Below are 12,650 nucleotides of genomic sequence, written 5' to 3' on the forward strand. Positions count from 1 at the left end.
GAAATGATGACGGAAACAACAACACCTTCGGAAAAGATTTTAAATCATGTTGTGGCAGTGGATGATGAAACACTTGTACTTTACATTCAACCCTCGCCATCTAGGATGTTCAATTTCAAAAATTTCAATAGTTATAACATGAATAATTGTACAAATATTCTAACGCCATGTGCCTCGTTGGCGGAGGCTCTTCAATTTGCTCAAAGAAATACTAGTTTTACAAAGGTGTTGTTAAAATTGATGAACGACAGTGATGGCAATGTGACGTATGGAAGCGAACAATGTCTAATTGATGTGAATGGATATTTTCGACAAGTGACGATCACATCTCTGAATTTACAACAAATCATCACATTGGATTGTAATTATCAGAAATTGAACAAACATTTAGGTGCAGCAAATTTGGTGATTTTTGGAATTAAATTATTCAGAATGGATCTATGGTTGATGTATCCAACAATCTTAAACTTGGATGTGACAGGTGTGGAGTTGAATCATGTCCGTATTTTAGATGAAGATGTGACAACAATCACACCACTTCTAAAAACCATTACCATCTCTCTTAGCTCGATCAAAAATTCAACCATTTCTGTTCAAAACAAGCGTTGGATTGAAATCAAAAGCTGTGACGTTTCAAACTCGAGCATGTCCTCTAAAATTTCATCTAAAATATCATTGACCTATTGCAAAATTGATAATTTTCAATTTACAGTTGATGATAGGATATTGGCACTAAGACAGTTGAATATTGATTTCAGCATCAGCTATTGCCGAATCATCAATTCCACTTTTATTATTTATGAATTTAACAGCACTATTTTTGAAGATGTACAATTCTATGGCACTAATATTATCCAGCACCTATTTTCATACGAAACAAAATATTCAAGAGTTACAGCAAGAGATAAGGCAAGCTTTAAATTTCATGGCGTCACATTTATTTCGCTAGGAAAATGTACATTTACCGATTTGGAAGCATTGGACAATTCTAACAAGTATATTATTAGTGTCGAAACTACTTCAGGATTACTTCTTGATGCTGTCACGAGTTACAACAATAGAGCTCCACTTTTTTATATTCGAGAAGCACAAGGTATTCGAGCGTATGATTTAAATTTCACAAATAACGTAGGCCCATGTATGACTGTGAAATCAAACCTATATGAACCTGTACCTGGCCTGACGTCTTCCTTTCAAATTTATTCATCCACTTTTGAGAACAATTTTTGTACGACTGAGGAATGCAAAGGAGGAGCTCTTCAAGTCGTTTTTTACTTGCTTCACATTCAATCCTCTGTATTGAGAAACAACAGTGCTTTTAATGGAGGAGCCATTCATGTTGAGACGGGTCTTCTTTCATTATTTAGTGTGGAATTCATTCAAAACGTTGCGAGATCCAAAGGGGGTGCTGTTTATATTGGTTCTGGAACGTTTAACAGTGCACCCCTTAGTATTGCATTTAATTGCTTGTCCAATATTGCATACTATTCAGGAGGATGTATCTATTTTCACTCACCCATACAATCACCCATTAACTGGAAAGACGTCATCTTCAATCAAAACGAGGGAATGTCTTATGGAAATGATTTGGCAGAGTCATTACATTCCATTCGATTCGATGTGTCTATTCAGTACGCATCTGGTAATAGCTCCAGTTTTCGAAATAATCAAGTTCCTGAATTATATCTGTATCCTGGACAATTAGTTTCTAGTATTGAAATAACGGTATGGAATAACGTATCTGAGAGAGTGAAATTCTTGGAAAATCCGATAAGCTATCAATTGGACGAATCTAAAAATGCATTGCTCAATTATGACAAGAACCCCAATAATTCTCTGGCACTCTCATCATTGACCGTTGCCATTTTCACACCAAATGTTCGACAAGTATTTCCATCGATTTATCTTGACACCAATACAAGGATTGATACAATTGTTCACATTGAACCATGTCCTCAAGGAAAAAGTCTTGTCAAACAAGACGTGTTAGATGATGCATGGATTTGTGTGGATGAGCCGTATATACCCTATGAAACCATCATTGCTGTAGCCTCAATTACCTCCATTCTATTATTCTCATTATTTCTTCTTGCTCTGTATGCATTGTTTCGTTTAATTAGAAACATCATTTCCAAACTGAAACGATTGGAGAAGAAGGAGAAAGCTGAAAAGCTCATGGAGTCAAAACTTTTGGAAAAACGAGTCGTGTTAATGGAAGGACATGACGATCATGAATCTGCTCTCAGCAATTCCATAACACCTTATCACTCACTTGGTGAAAAATCACCATTAGTTGTGAATCATCACGACGGTGACAAGCAGGATTCATCCCAATCGAACAATGGAAGTTCCTCAAAAAAAAGCGTCTCCTCTCACACCTCTCACCATGCACGAGAATATTCACAATGGATCATTTCCATTGACGAAATCGAAATTATGAAACGAATTGCAGACGGTGCAAATGGTACCGTGTATTTGGCAAGTTGGAACGGAACTAAGGTTGCATTGAAAACTCTCAAACATAGTGATGAACCTCTCGACGCTTCTAGTGAAGATGAAGAATTCGAACGAGAAGCATCTCTATTGGGAAGCATTCGACATCCGAATATTGTACAATTTTTTGGAGTGATTCTTGCAGGAAGCAAAAAGTATATGGTTGTGGAGTATGTGGAGAGAGGAAGTCTCGATCGATTAATCTACAATTTGAAACATGGATTTGAAAAGATGACTCTATTTCAGAAAATTGATATTTTGTTTGGAGTTGCAAAAGGAATGAATTATTTACATACACTGAAACCAAAGGGAATTATTCATAGAGATTTGAAACCTGGAAATATTTTGATTGACAATCATTTCACAGCAAAGATTTGTGATTTTGGTTTAAGTAAGGCATTGACAGATTCCAATTCAGCAACCACGAATATTGGAACATTGTCCTATATGGCTAATGTAAGTTATTGATGGCTACAGGGAAAGACGTTATTCATTGTTCAAATGATTTTCGTAATACTCGCCATATTTCTGATGTGTCCATCCAATCGTACAGGAAATGATTGAAGGAAATTCCAACTACAATCACAAGGTAGACGTCTATAGTTTTGCAATCATCATGTGGGAATTATTCTTTGAAGAGACTCCATATCTGAACTCGGCCTGTGAAAAGCTTTACAAATTTATTGAACAAGGTGACGATGTTTCGAGGTTTAATGTCATTGTAAAAGTATTGAAAGGTGAGAGACCAGTGATACCTTTTCGAAACCATGAAGAAATGAGAGAATGGATTTCCGTGTATTTGATAGACCAAACCAACACATTACAAACATCGTTGGATATTTTGTGTGACGTGACACAAGAATTCGTTTCAATCATGACATCTTGTTGGAATGCCAATTATTCAGAAAGGCCTGAATTTAGTGAAGTGTGTTTGAGACTTTCAAAATTATTAGAGTACTCAAAATAGAACCAGATTAATTGCCACCCCTAAAGCAAGCAGTTGATTGTTGATAGTTGCTCATCATGCCACAAGTTCGAGTAGTATTACCTTAGACATGACCTTATTTTTGAACCACCCACATACAGATGGCAAGGCAAATAATGACCAAGCTGAATTTACAGTTTCGTGACAAGTGGTGGTTTCATGATTTGAGATTTCAAAAAACAACAATTCGCGAATTGGATTCCTTTTCGCGGATGAGATTCTTTCCATACGCACGATCTGATCAAATATTCCTGTTCTCGAGCCTTGGCTGATATGAACACATCCAGGAGAACAATCCAAGCATCCTCCTTGCTATGCTATCCATTCCTAAAAACTTGTGTTTCTCAAATCAACATAAAACCAATCAATTCTGATCATGGAGATGATGATGATCGCACTCCATCGTGTACTCACTAAGCAACGTTACAACCTCCGAATTTTTTTCCTTTACAAATCCTCGCTCAATTTCTGACGATCAAAAAATGCTGAAAACCGCTGTATCGGGATTTTCTCTTTGCAAAAAATTTCCACACAACACCACAGCAGCCTTGTTGTTGAACACTTCAAACGTTGTTGCTCATCATCAGACTCGTTCCTCTGCTACGACCACAACACCATCATCATTATTGAATCATCAAGTGAGATCCTTCTCTACTAGAAACTCAACCATCATGGCTTCATTCCAAAAGATTAAAGTTGCAAATCCAGTCGTTGAATTGGACGGAGATGAAATGACCCGTATCATCTGGGCCTGGATCAAGGAAAAGCTCATCCTTCCATACCTTGAACTCGATATCAAGTATTACGATTTGGGTATTGAAAAGAGAGATGAAACCAGTGATAAGATCACTGAAGAAGCTGCTCATGCCATTAAAAAGTACAATGTTGGTATCAAGTGTGCAACCATCACTCCTGATGAACAACGTGTTGAAGAATTCAAATTAAAGAAGATGTGGAAATCACCAAACGGAACGATTCGTAACATTTTGGGTGGTACTGTCTTTAGAGAACCAATCGTTATAGAAAACATTCCAAGATTGGTTCCTGGTTGGACCAAGCCAATCGTCATTGGTCGTCATGCTCATGGTGATCAATACAAGGCCACTGATTTGGTTGTTGGTGAGCCAGGTAAGATGGAACTTGTTTTCACTCCAAAGAATGGTGGTGAACAAAAGAGATACACTGTCTTTGACTTTGAAGGTGCTGGTGTTGCTATGGGAATGTACAATACTGATGAATCCATCCGTGATTTTGCTTATTCATGCTTCAACTTGGCTGTTGATAAGAAGTGGCCATTATACTTGTCCACAAAGAATACCATCTTGAAGGCCTACGATGGTCGTTTCAAGGACATCTTCCAAGAAATTTATGAAAAGGAATTCAAGACCAAATTCACTGAATTGGGCATTTGGTATGAACATCGTCTTATTGATGACATGGTTGCTCAAACTTTGAAGAGCAATGGTGGATTCATTTGGGCATGTAAGAACTATGACGGAGATGTTCAATCCGACATTGTTGCTCAAGGATATGGTTCATTGGGTTTGATGACCTCTGTTTTGTTGTGCCCAGATGGTAAGACTGTTGAATCCGAGGCTGCTCACGGTACTGTCACCAGACACTACAGACAACACCAAAAGGGTGAAGAGACCTCAACCAATCCAGTTGCTTCCATCTTTGCTTGGACTCGTGGTTTGGCTCATCGTGCCAAGTTGGACAATAACGATGCTTTGGCCAAGTTCTGTGACTCTTTGGAGGCTGCTACTATTGACACTATTAGAGAAGGAAAGATGACCAAGGATTTGGCTATCTGTATTCACGGAAACAAGTAAGTTTTTGGTGTTGTTCGATGATTTGTGATTTTAACACGAATATTGCCTTTAAATATGTTCTGCATCTGCTGAATGATTTTTCACAAATTTGTGAAATACACAAACCAACTACTTTCGGATCACATTCATGCACAACAACAGTGTCAACCGTAGCCAATATCTCAACACCAAGGAATTCATGGATGCTATTGATGCATCATTGAAGAAGAAACTAGGATTGTAAGCTGTCATTTCTTTTTCTGTGGAATTAAAAATTCACACTCTATGATGTTGTTTTTAGATTAAAATCAACGACTCATAGAGTTTCCAAGCTTTAAATAAATCCTATACCACCTATTGGACATTTGTATCATTTGACTAATATCTATCTATCAAAACTTTTAATTTATTCAAAGATTAATTGTACAGTTTTAAATAATAACAATAAATTGTGATTTTATTAAAAAAATCTTCAACATTGACATTCACAATGACATCCGAATTGGCCGATGAAGAGGAACTCATTCGATCCACCTTCCCCATTTTCATCAATGACGAGGAAGAGCAACAACAATACATGGAAATTTCATACCGATATTCGGAACGTGGCCACATTGTTCACGCTCTTCATTTGAAATGGTATTCCCACATTTCTCTGTACGACTTTGTGGAACAAACATGTTGCAATGAATATAAATTACCTCTCTATTTAAAAGAGAGTATCACTTTTCAATTATTGGAATTAATTCGGGAACGTCAAACGACAAGGAATGATCAAATTGTAGATGAATTTTATTATGAAGATGATGAAGATGATTGGCAAGTCGTTGGGGACGATCCGATCGATCATCAACTCAAATCGAACACGGACGAATATTCTTCTTTCAATGAATCCAATATTCTCAACATTGATCAAGAAATTTCAATATTACCGATTCAAGACATTTCCAAATTTTATCGACTTTTTCATTCGAGTTATGTGAATCAGATTTATTTGGTGAAAATTGCAAATGATTTGAGATGTGCCTATCAAGATAAAATTAAGGGAAGAGAAACTGAAATTAGTGAAATTCAGAAAGTGTACGTAGTGTTAAGAGGTTGTGAGCATTGAAAATAATTATCAATATTATTTTTCTTCTTCTTATGAATGGTGACCCAAATTATGACAAAATGACACTTTTTGAATGTCACTTGTGTGAACATTATCAAAATTCACAATCAGTCATCGAGATGGAATGGAACAGAAAATGACTATGGAAAGAAATGATCAATTACAAGTCATGGTCTTGGAGCACATGAAGCAATTAGAAGAATTGGAAGAAAAATGGAATGAAGAATTACGAGAGTTGTACAAGGAAATGGTCATTACTTTTTGGACATTTGTTTCTGATCTAGATAAGGAAGATGCTTTCACGAATCGATCCAAAACAAAGGCCAATCTCGTGAAAAGTAAGGACGATTTACTATTCCCAGCCTTTCGATTGATGGAACCTCGTGGAAAACAATTTGAATTATTATTGAGAAATGAATTACAGGGAGACAAGTATTCTATTCAGAATGCATCCAACAAATTTGGAAATTTATCGTCGTTCATTCGAAAATTCTCGATTCGAGCTAAGAAAAAGAAACATTCACCAAAAACTAACTCCACCACACAAGATCCATGGACTGTTTTGGAGACGTTTGATGCCATTGATAGTCCACAACCCATCTCGATGATGGAAGCTCGACCACCTGGTAATGCCACAACGTCCTCAGAACAAGAAGCCACACGAAAAAAGCTCAATGAAATCAAAAGAATGATGAAACGCATATTCAGAGATGGAAGAACTCTCACTGACATTCCTCGGCTCATTCAAACTGAGAGATTCCATTGCATTTCTATTTACAAAAAGATTGAGAGAATATATTTGGAGAATGACGACTTGTATAGTCCCTATGATGATTCGTATGTGTTCATTGAGGACGATGCAGACTCTGAGTTGTTTAAAGGAGACGGCACAAGACGCTTATGTGGAAGAGTTTTCATTATTTACACGGCTGACATGAGTGACTGTATTTGTAGGAATTTTAAAAAGGATGAGGAGGAACGTGACTGCGAAGAGGATTATATTCTGTTCAAAGCGAGACAAACATATAATTTGTATCAGTCAAGGCTGAGTGCACTTGTTGTGAATTGTTGCATTCAAAAGAGTTCTACCGTAGAGAGTGTGGGTGAAACATTGCATCAGGATGTAACGTCCTCGTCACATGTGACGACAAACAAGCAACACACTCCAACCTTGACTTGGGCCATGCGAGATATGGAGAGAATACGGTTTGAGGCCAATCATGCACAAGGTCCAGATTTTCATTTTCCATCATTTGACGAGCAAATAAGGCAAGTGAGGAACAATATTCAAGAGAGAACTGGTGCTAGCAGTAGTATCGGAAGCGGCAATGAAAATTCAAAGGATTATGAAACAACTCCCAAACTTGGAGATTATTTCATTACCAAACATTCTAATTTGAGTTATGCAAATTTGATATTCCACCTCGTTTCACAGACCGATTACTCTTCTTCGCGTAGTAGTATTAATGGAAGTATCAATAATAGCATTGAAAATACTAATGAACAAGAATACGAACAAATCATGAATGGATATTCGAAAATTATGGATGATTGCAAAGAAATGGGAGTACGAAATTTGGGTATTCAAGTTCCTCTCTCGGTGACGTTCAAACATCCAAAGCTGGGAGGAAACCTTCCCACTGGAGACACCATCATCATGCAAATACGTGACTTGTTGAGAATGTATCTCACTAAACAGAAGGAGCACGGTGCTTGGTATTTACCAAATCTATTTCTGTACTGCCCAAAGAATCCAAAGCATTCGAGCGGAGACTTTCAATGTCAATGTCACTACATGCTCATGCAAGAAACCGATAATATTTTACATCATAGCTCAGTATCTTTAGACAATAATGGTTCAGACTCATCCAACGAAAATGATAATTTACACAAGTACATTGTTGAGCCATTCTACAAGTCATTCCTGAATTCAAATGTTCAACTTCCTCCTGCTTGGATTAAAATGTAGAGGAACGGAAATACTTCAGAAAATTCCTGGTAGAGGTTATTCAATGCATGCTAGGCTTGCTCATACCTGGAAATTCGCCATTGAAAAGTTCATGCATTGTCGTTAGTGCATTTCACCTGAATATCAGAGAGAATTTGAAAACTCTTAGGAGAAAATTTCAAAGGCTCAAATTTTCGAATGAAAGGAGCCACTTGTTCATTAAGTACAGAACGGAACACTTTGTAAATTCTGTACGAAGGCTTTTTTGAAAAACAAGGACATAATTGAGTCGTTTGCTTCTCGAGTACATGTTGATGCAATTGTTTCAATTCATCACTCGTGAGGCAATAGAAATTCAAGCGCTCACTACGGGCTAACTTGTACATGAGCGAGTTCAAGACATTCATGTGTGCAACAGGTGTTGTGGCTGTTCGAGATGAAGCGTTATTTGGGCTCCTTGCAATGGAGAGAGTTTTATCAAGAAGCAGGCATAGATGCTTTTGAGTATCCTCCGTGTTGGGAAAATTCTCTTTACCATCATCTTCCATTGCATCAACATGTACTCTATTCAAACTGTCATTATTGCAAGAGTCATTGAGTGCGAATCTCAAGTGGTGCTTCATGGTACTTGAAAATTCTTCTCCATCTTCCTCAATCACGGATTCTTTCAGCATTTGTCTGATGGCAAATATATATGCTTCTCTTTCATCTGCATAGATACCAACACACTCTGAATAAGTATCTGAAAACTTGAAACAATCATCATGCTTTTCAAATACCACGCTAAAAACGGTTAAGGCTTTTCTACTACCACAACTATTCATTTTGAGTAACTTTCAAAGACGATCCTTTCAAATTAGCTCTATTATGTATCTTGTTCAAAACGCCTACAACTAATCCATAAAAATCAAATTCGGGATTGCGACTAAGCGAAACAGGACCAAAGATGAACAACACTTGTTCTTAATATTTTTTTTTAAAGAATTATTTGAGCCTTACTTTCGTTGAAATTGTTTTTTGAAAAAATATGTAATGAAGGAATGCATTGGTTGAAATCAATCCTTTGCACTTTGATCTCTTTCTCTCACCAAAAGATTCTCCTTTCCAGTTGATCACCATTTTAGAAATGAAGCGACAGTTGACAAAAAACAAAGGCAACAGACCAGGTCACTGAAAAAAAATTCTTTACGGGTTGAACCTGATTTTGTGGACGACGGAATCAACACTCTCTCCATTACAACAAAATTTTACTCTCTCAGTAATAGTAGTAGAGCTCAGAACTCTTTTCAGTCATTTTATTAACCCATCATCATTGGCATCATCGGAATTTGAAAAGATTGTTTTTATCAATTATTATTCTGATCTGTTCCAAGTTGAACATACAAACCTTGTTGAAATTCATCATCCAATCAAATTTTAAACGTACTATATTTTGTTTTAATCATCATCATCATGGGTGCTCTATTTTCCAAATTGTGGGAATTGTTTAACGGCAAACAATTAGAAATTTTGATGGTCGGACTGGCCAACAGCGGAAAGACCACCTTGTTGAATGTTATCAGTGATAATGAACCAGGTGATACATTACCAACAGTGGGTGTCAATGTTAGACATGTAAAGAAAGGAAACGTTACAATGAAAGGTGAGTGTGTTGAGCCGTTCGAGTAGTAATAGTAGCATGATGACATGTGATCATATTTTCAATGATTTTCTGTGGATATGATTATATATTACATATTGTTAAAATCATCATGATGGGTTGTTATCATCATTGTCCATGATGGTTGCCTCATTCCACTCCGTTCAATCGTGTCACTGATTTTGAACTGTTGCACAATTTGTGGCGTGTCACGACGACATGACTGGATGACAGTGATGGACCTCGGTGGTCAAGAGAGATTTAGAAATTTGGTAGGTTTCCACTCTAAAATGATTTTGATTTTTGATGATCATGATTCAAAAACATCGTACTTCTCTGATTCAATAATGATGCAAAATAACAATTACATTGAAACAGTGGGTCCAACATTCTGGCAGTTGTCAAGTTGTGATATTTGTTGTTGATGGTGCCGATATTGACAAGGTTCCAGAAGCAAAACGAGAACTTCACAAACTGTTAGAAAACAAAGATTTGGAAGGAAAGCCAGTGTTGATTGTTTTGAACAAGATTGATATTGAACGAAGATTTACAAAGGACGACATTGTCAAACACATGAATTTGGATTATATTGACAATAAGAAGAATCCTTGGGCTGTCATTCCAATTTCTGCTTTACACAAGACCAATATTACCGATGTTGTGGATTGGTTGATTAAGCAAACTAAATAATAATACGGAATGAATATAAATCTATTTATTAAACATGACATGCCAAAGAGTCTTTTCAATAAGCCCGAGAAGCGCTGTCATTCCAACACTGAAAAGAACAATTTTGAACTCTCAGTTTGAGAAAATGTCTGTGTGGCACAGACTCGATTGTGAATCTTCGTTCATGCATCTTCTCTCTACTGATTGCCGAGAAATCATCTCTGAACTATTTCTCATCAATAGTATTGTTTTCACAGCAAGTCCATCCCAACTCGACCATTTTCACAAAACAAAAAATGATCAAATTACTCAATGCTGAAGAGTCTCGCCTCATTGATGTGGCTCTCATGGGAGAGGAATATGGATTTTCAAATGATCAATTGATGGAAATGGCAGGTAAATATGAGAAGATCTTTCTTTTTGAAACTACAACTTTTTCAATTAATATTCATCATGTTGATCATCGGGTTTTTAAACCAACTTTATGAACTTTTGGAAAATTCCGAATGGAATGATCATGATTTCCAAATAGGCATGTCAGTGGCTCATTCATGTGTTCAAGCTTTTCCTCTTTCTCACTTTTCACCCAAATTTTTAGGTAAGAGTTTTTATTGTTGTTAAAACCACTCGTTGATGATTTTAAAATGGATCTGTTTCCGATGAAATGAAAATTGGTATGTTCACGATTTATAGTTATTTGTGGACCACAAAATAATGGAGGTGATGGTTTAGTAGCTGCTCGCCATTTAAAACATTTTGGATATGAACCAGTCATTTTGTATCCAAAAAAAGAATCTGCAGAAAAAGATTTATTTAAGAGACTCATTTTGCAATGCACAACTTTGGGAATTTCAATTTATTTCAGCTTGAATGAATTGTTACAGAATTATTCCTTGACAGATTTTACTTTTATTTTGGATGCCATTTTTGGTTATTCTTTTTCTGGTAAATCAGGAATTCGAGAGCCTTTCAAAACAGTGATTGAAACTGTCAAAAAACCAGAATATTCATCAATTCCAATTGTTTGCATTGACATTCCAAGCGGATGGGAAATTGATATCATAGATGTTGATGAAAATTTAAAACTTGGTTTAAGATGTGACATTTTAGTGTCATTGCCTTCTCCAAATTATGTTCATTGAACTTTAGGGGAAGACATTTCATTGGAGGGCGATTCATGCCTCCTCAACTGTTGAAAAAATTTGGAGTTGATTTACCACCCTACAAGGGCACAGATATTATAATGGAAATTAGTTCAGACATGTTGAAAATACCATCAACTGATTAAATTTTAATTGTTGCTTCAATAAATAAGAACGAAAATGCTATCAATTGATTAAATTTTGAAATGTCGCGACTATGAACCATTTGCTCAGTGTAGTTAAAAACTCTCGATCAAAATGTCACAATAATTATGAACTGGATTGTTTTGCCTAATGGAGGCTAATAAATTTCCAAAAAACCAATTCTGTCTCTTCAAATGTGAATACTTTTTCACAAACACACAAAAAAAATCACTTGAATTTTGAGTGGATAAAAACCATTTGAAATGTGGCGGAAGAGGTGGGGCCATAATCAGTCGAACAGGTTGCAAACTCGACTTGGCACAATAAATTTCTCGATTAGAAGTCAAGAAGAAGCAATGGCTGCGCGATGCTCGAACACTCTCGACATGTTCAAAGAGCGGTAATTCAAGTCTAATTCGTGTCAAAATTTCATAAGCTGGATCTACAGAAAACAGTTGATGGTTGTCTGTCAAAATGACAATCTTGTCGCTAAATGTTGCACATTGCAATACCTTGTATGGTAAAGAATGCAACTCAAAGGAACCAAATGCTGTTGGACTCAAATAAAAATCTCCATTCTCACACACAATAGCAATCGTTTGATCCGTTCCACTAATTTGTTTGATTTTAGAAGAGAATTTAGTATTGGCTTGTTGAACGGTTTTTTTGCCTGGAATTCAGTTCCAGTAAGCTTGGTTATTTTTTTTG

The 12,650-nt window shown here is 36.5% G+C and overlaps 6 protein-coding genes across 6 annotated transcripts; 5 read left to right on the forward strand and 1 right to left on the reverse strand.

The window, feature by feature from the left end:
- Positions 1-3: 3 nt before the first annotated feature.
- Positions 4-3,460, forward strand: C9374_012965 (uncharacterized protein; the record flags this gene model as incomplete). Its single annotated transcript, XM_044688789.1, has 2 exons — positions 4-2,949; positions 3,047-3,460. 2 exons carry the CDS (start codon positions 4-6, stop codon positions 3,458-3,460), a joined length of 3,360 nt encoding a protein of 1,119 aa, XP_044542196.1.
- Positions 3,461-3,960: 500 nt separating this feature from the next.
- C9374_012966 (uncharacterized protein) lies at positions 3,961-5,533 on the forward strand (the record flags this gene model as incomplete). The annotated part of the gene is made up of 2 exons (XM_044688790.1): positions 3,961-5,306; positions 5,452-5,533. The coding sequence occupies 2 exons, from the start codon at positions 3,961-3,963 to the stop codon at positions 5,531-5,533; spliced, it is 1,428 nt and encodes a 475-aa protein (XP_044542197.1).
- A 246-nt stretch (positions 5,534-5,779) lies between these two features.
- C9374_012967 (uncharacterized protein) lies at positions 5,780-8,369 on the forward strand (the record flags this gene model as incomplete). Its single annotated transcript, XM_044688791.1, has 2 exons — positions 5,780-6,369; positions 6,512-8,369. 2 exons carry the CDS (start codon positions 5,780-5,782, stop codon positions 8,367-8,369), a joined length of 2,448 nt encoding a protein of 815 aa, XP_044542198.1.
- Positions 8,370-8,458: 89 nt separating this feature from the next.
- On the reverse strand, positions 8,459-9,172 carry C9374_012968 (uncharacterized protein; the record flags this gene model as incomplete). Its single annotated transcript, XM_044688793.1, has 1 exon — positions 8,459-9,172. The coding sequence occupies one exon, from the start codon at positions 9,170-9,172 to the stop codon at positions 8,459-8,461; it is 714 nt and encodes a 237-aa protein (XP_044542199.1).
- A 628-nt stretch (positions 9,173-9,800) lies between these two features.
- Positions 9,801-10,677, forward strand: C9374_012969 (uncharacterized protein; the record flags this gene model as incomplete). The annotated part of the gene is made up of 3 exons (XM_044688794.1): positions 9,801-9,990; positions 10,222-10,259; positions 10,366-10,677. 3 exons carry the CDS (start codon positions 9,801-9,803, stop codon positions 10,675-10,677), a joined length of 540 nt encoding a protein of 179 aa, XP_044542200.1.
- A 275-nt stretch (positions 10,678-10,952) lies between these two features.
- Positions 10,953-11,798, forward strand: C9374_012970 (uncharacterized protein; the record flags this gene model as incomplete). Its single annotated transcript, XM_044688795.1, has 3 exons — positions 10,953-11,052; positions 11,189-11,254; positions 11,350-11,798. 3 exons carry the CDS (start codon positions 10,953-10,955, stop codon positions 11,796-11,798), a joined length of 615 nt encoding a protein of 204 aa, XP_044542201.1.
- Positions 11,799-12,650: the final 852 nt, after the last annotated feature.

Source organism: Naegleria lovaniensis (assembly GCF_003324165.1).
Source record: "Naegleria lovaniensis strain ATCC 30569 chromosome Unknown tig062, whole genome shotgun sequence".
Taxonomy (NCBI): domain Eukaryota; phylum Heterolobosea; class Eutetramitea; order Acrasida; family Naegleriidae; genus Naegleria; species Naegleria lovaniensis.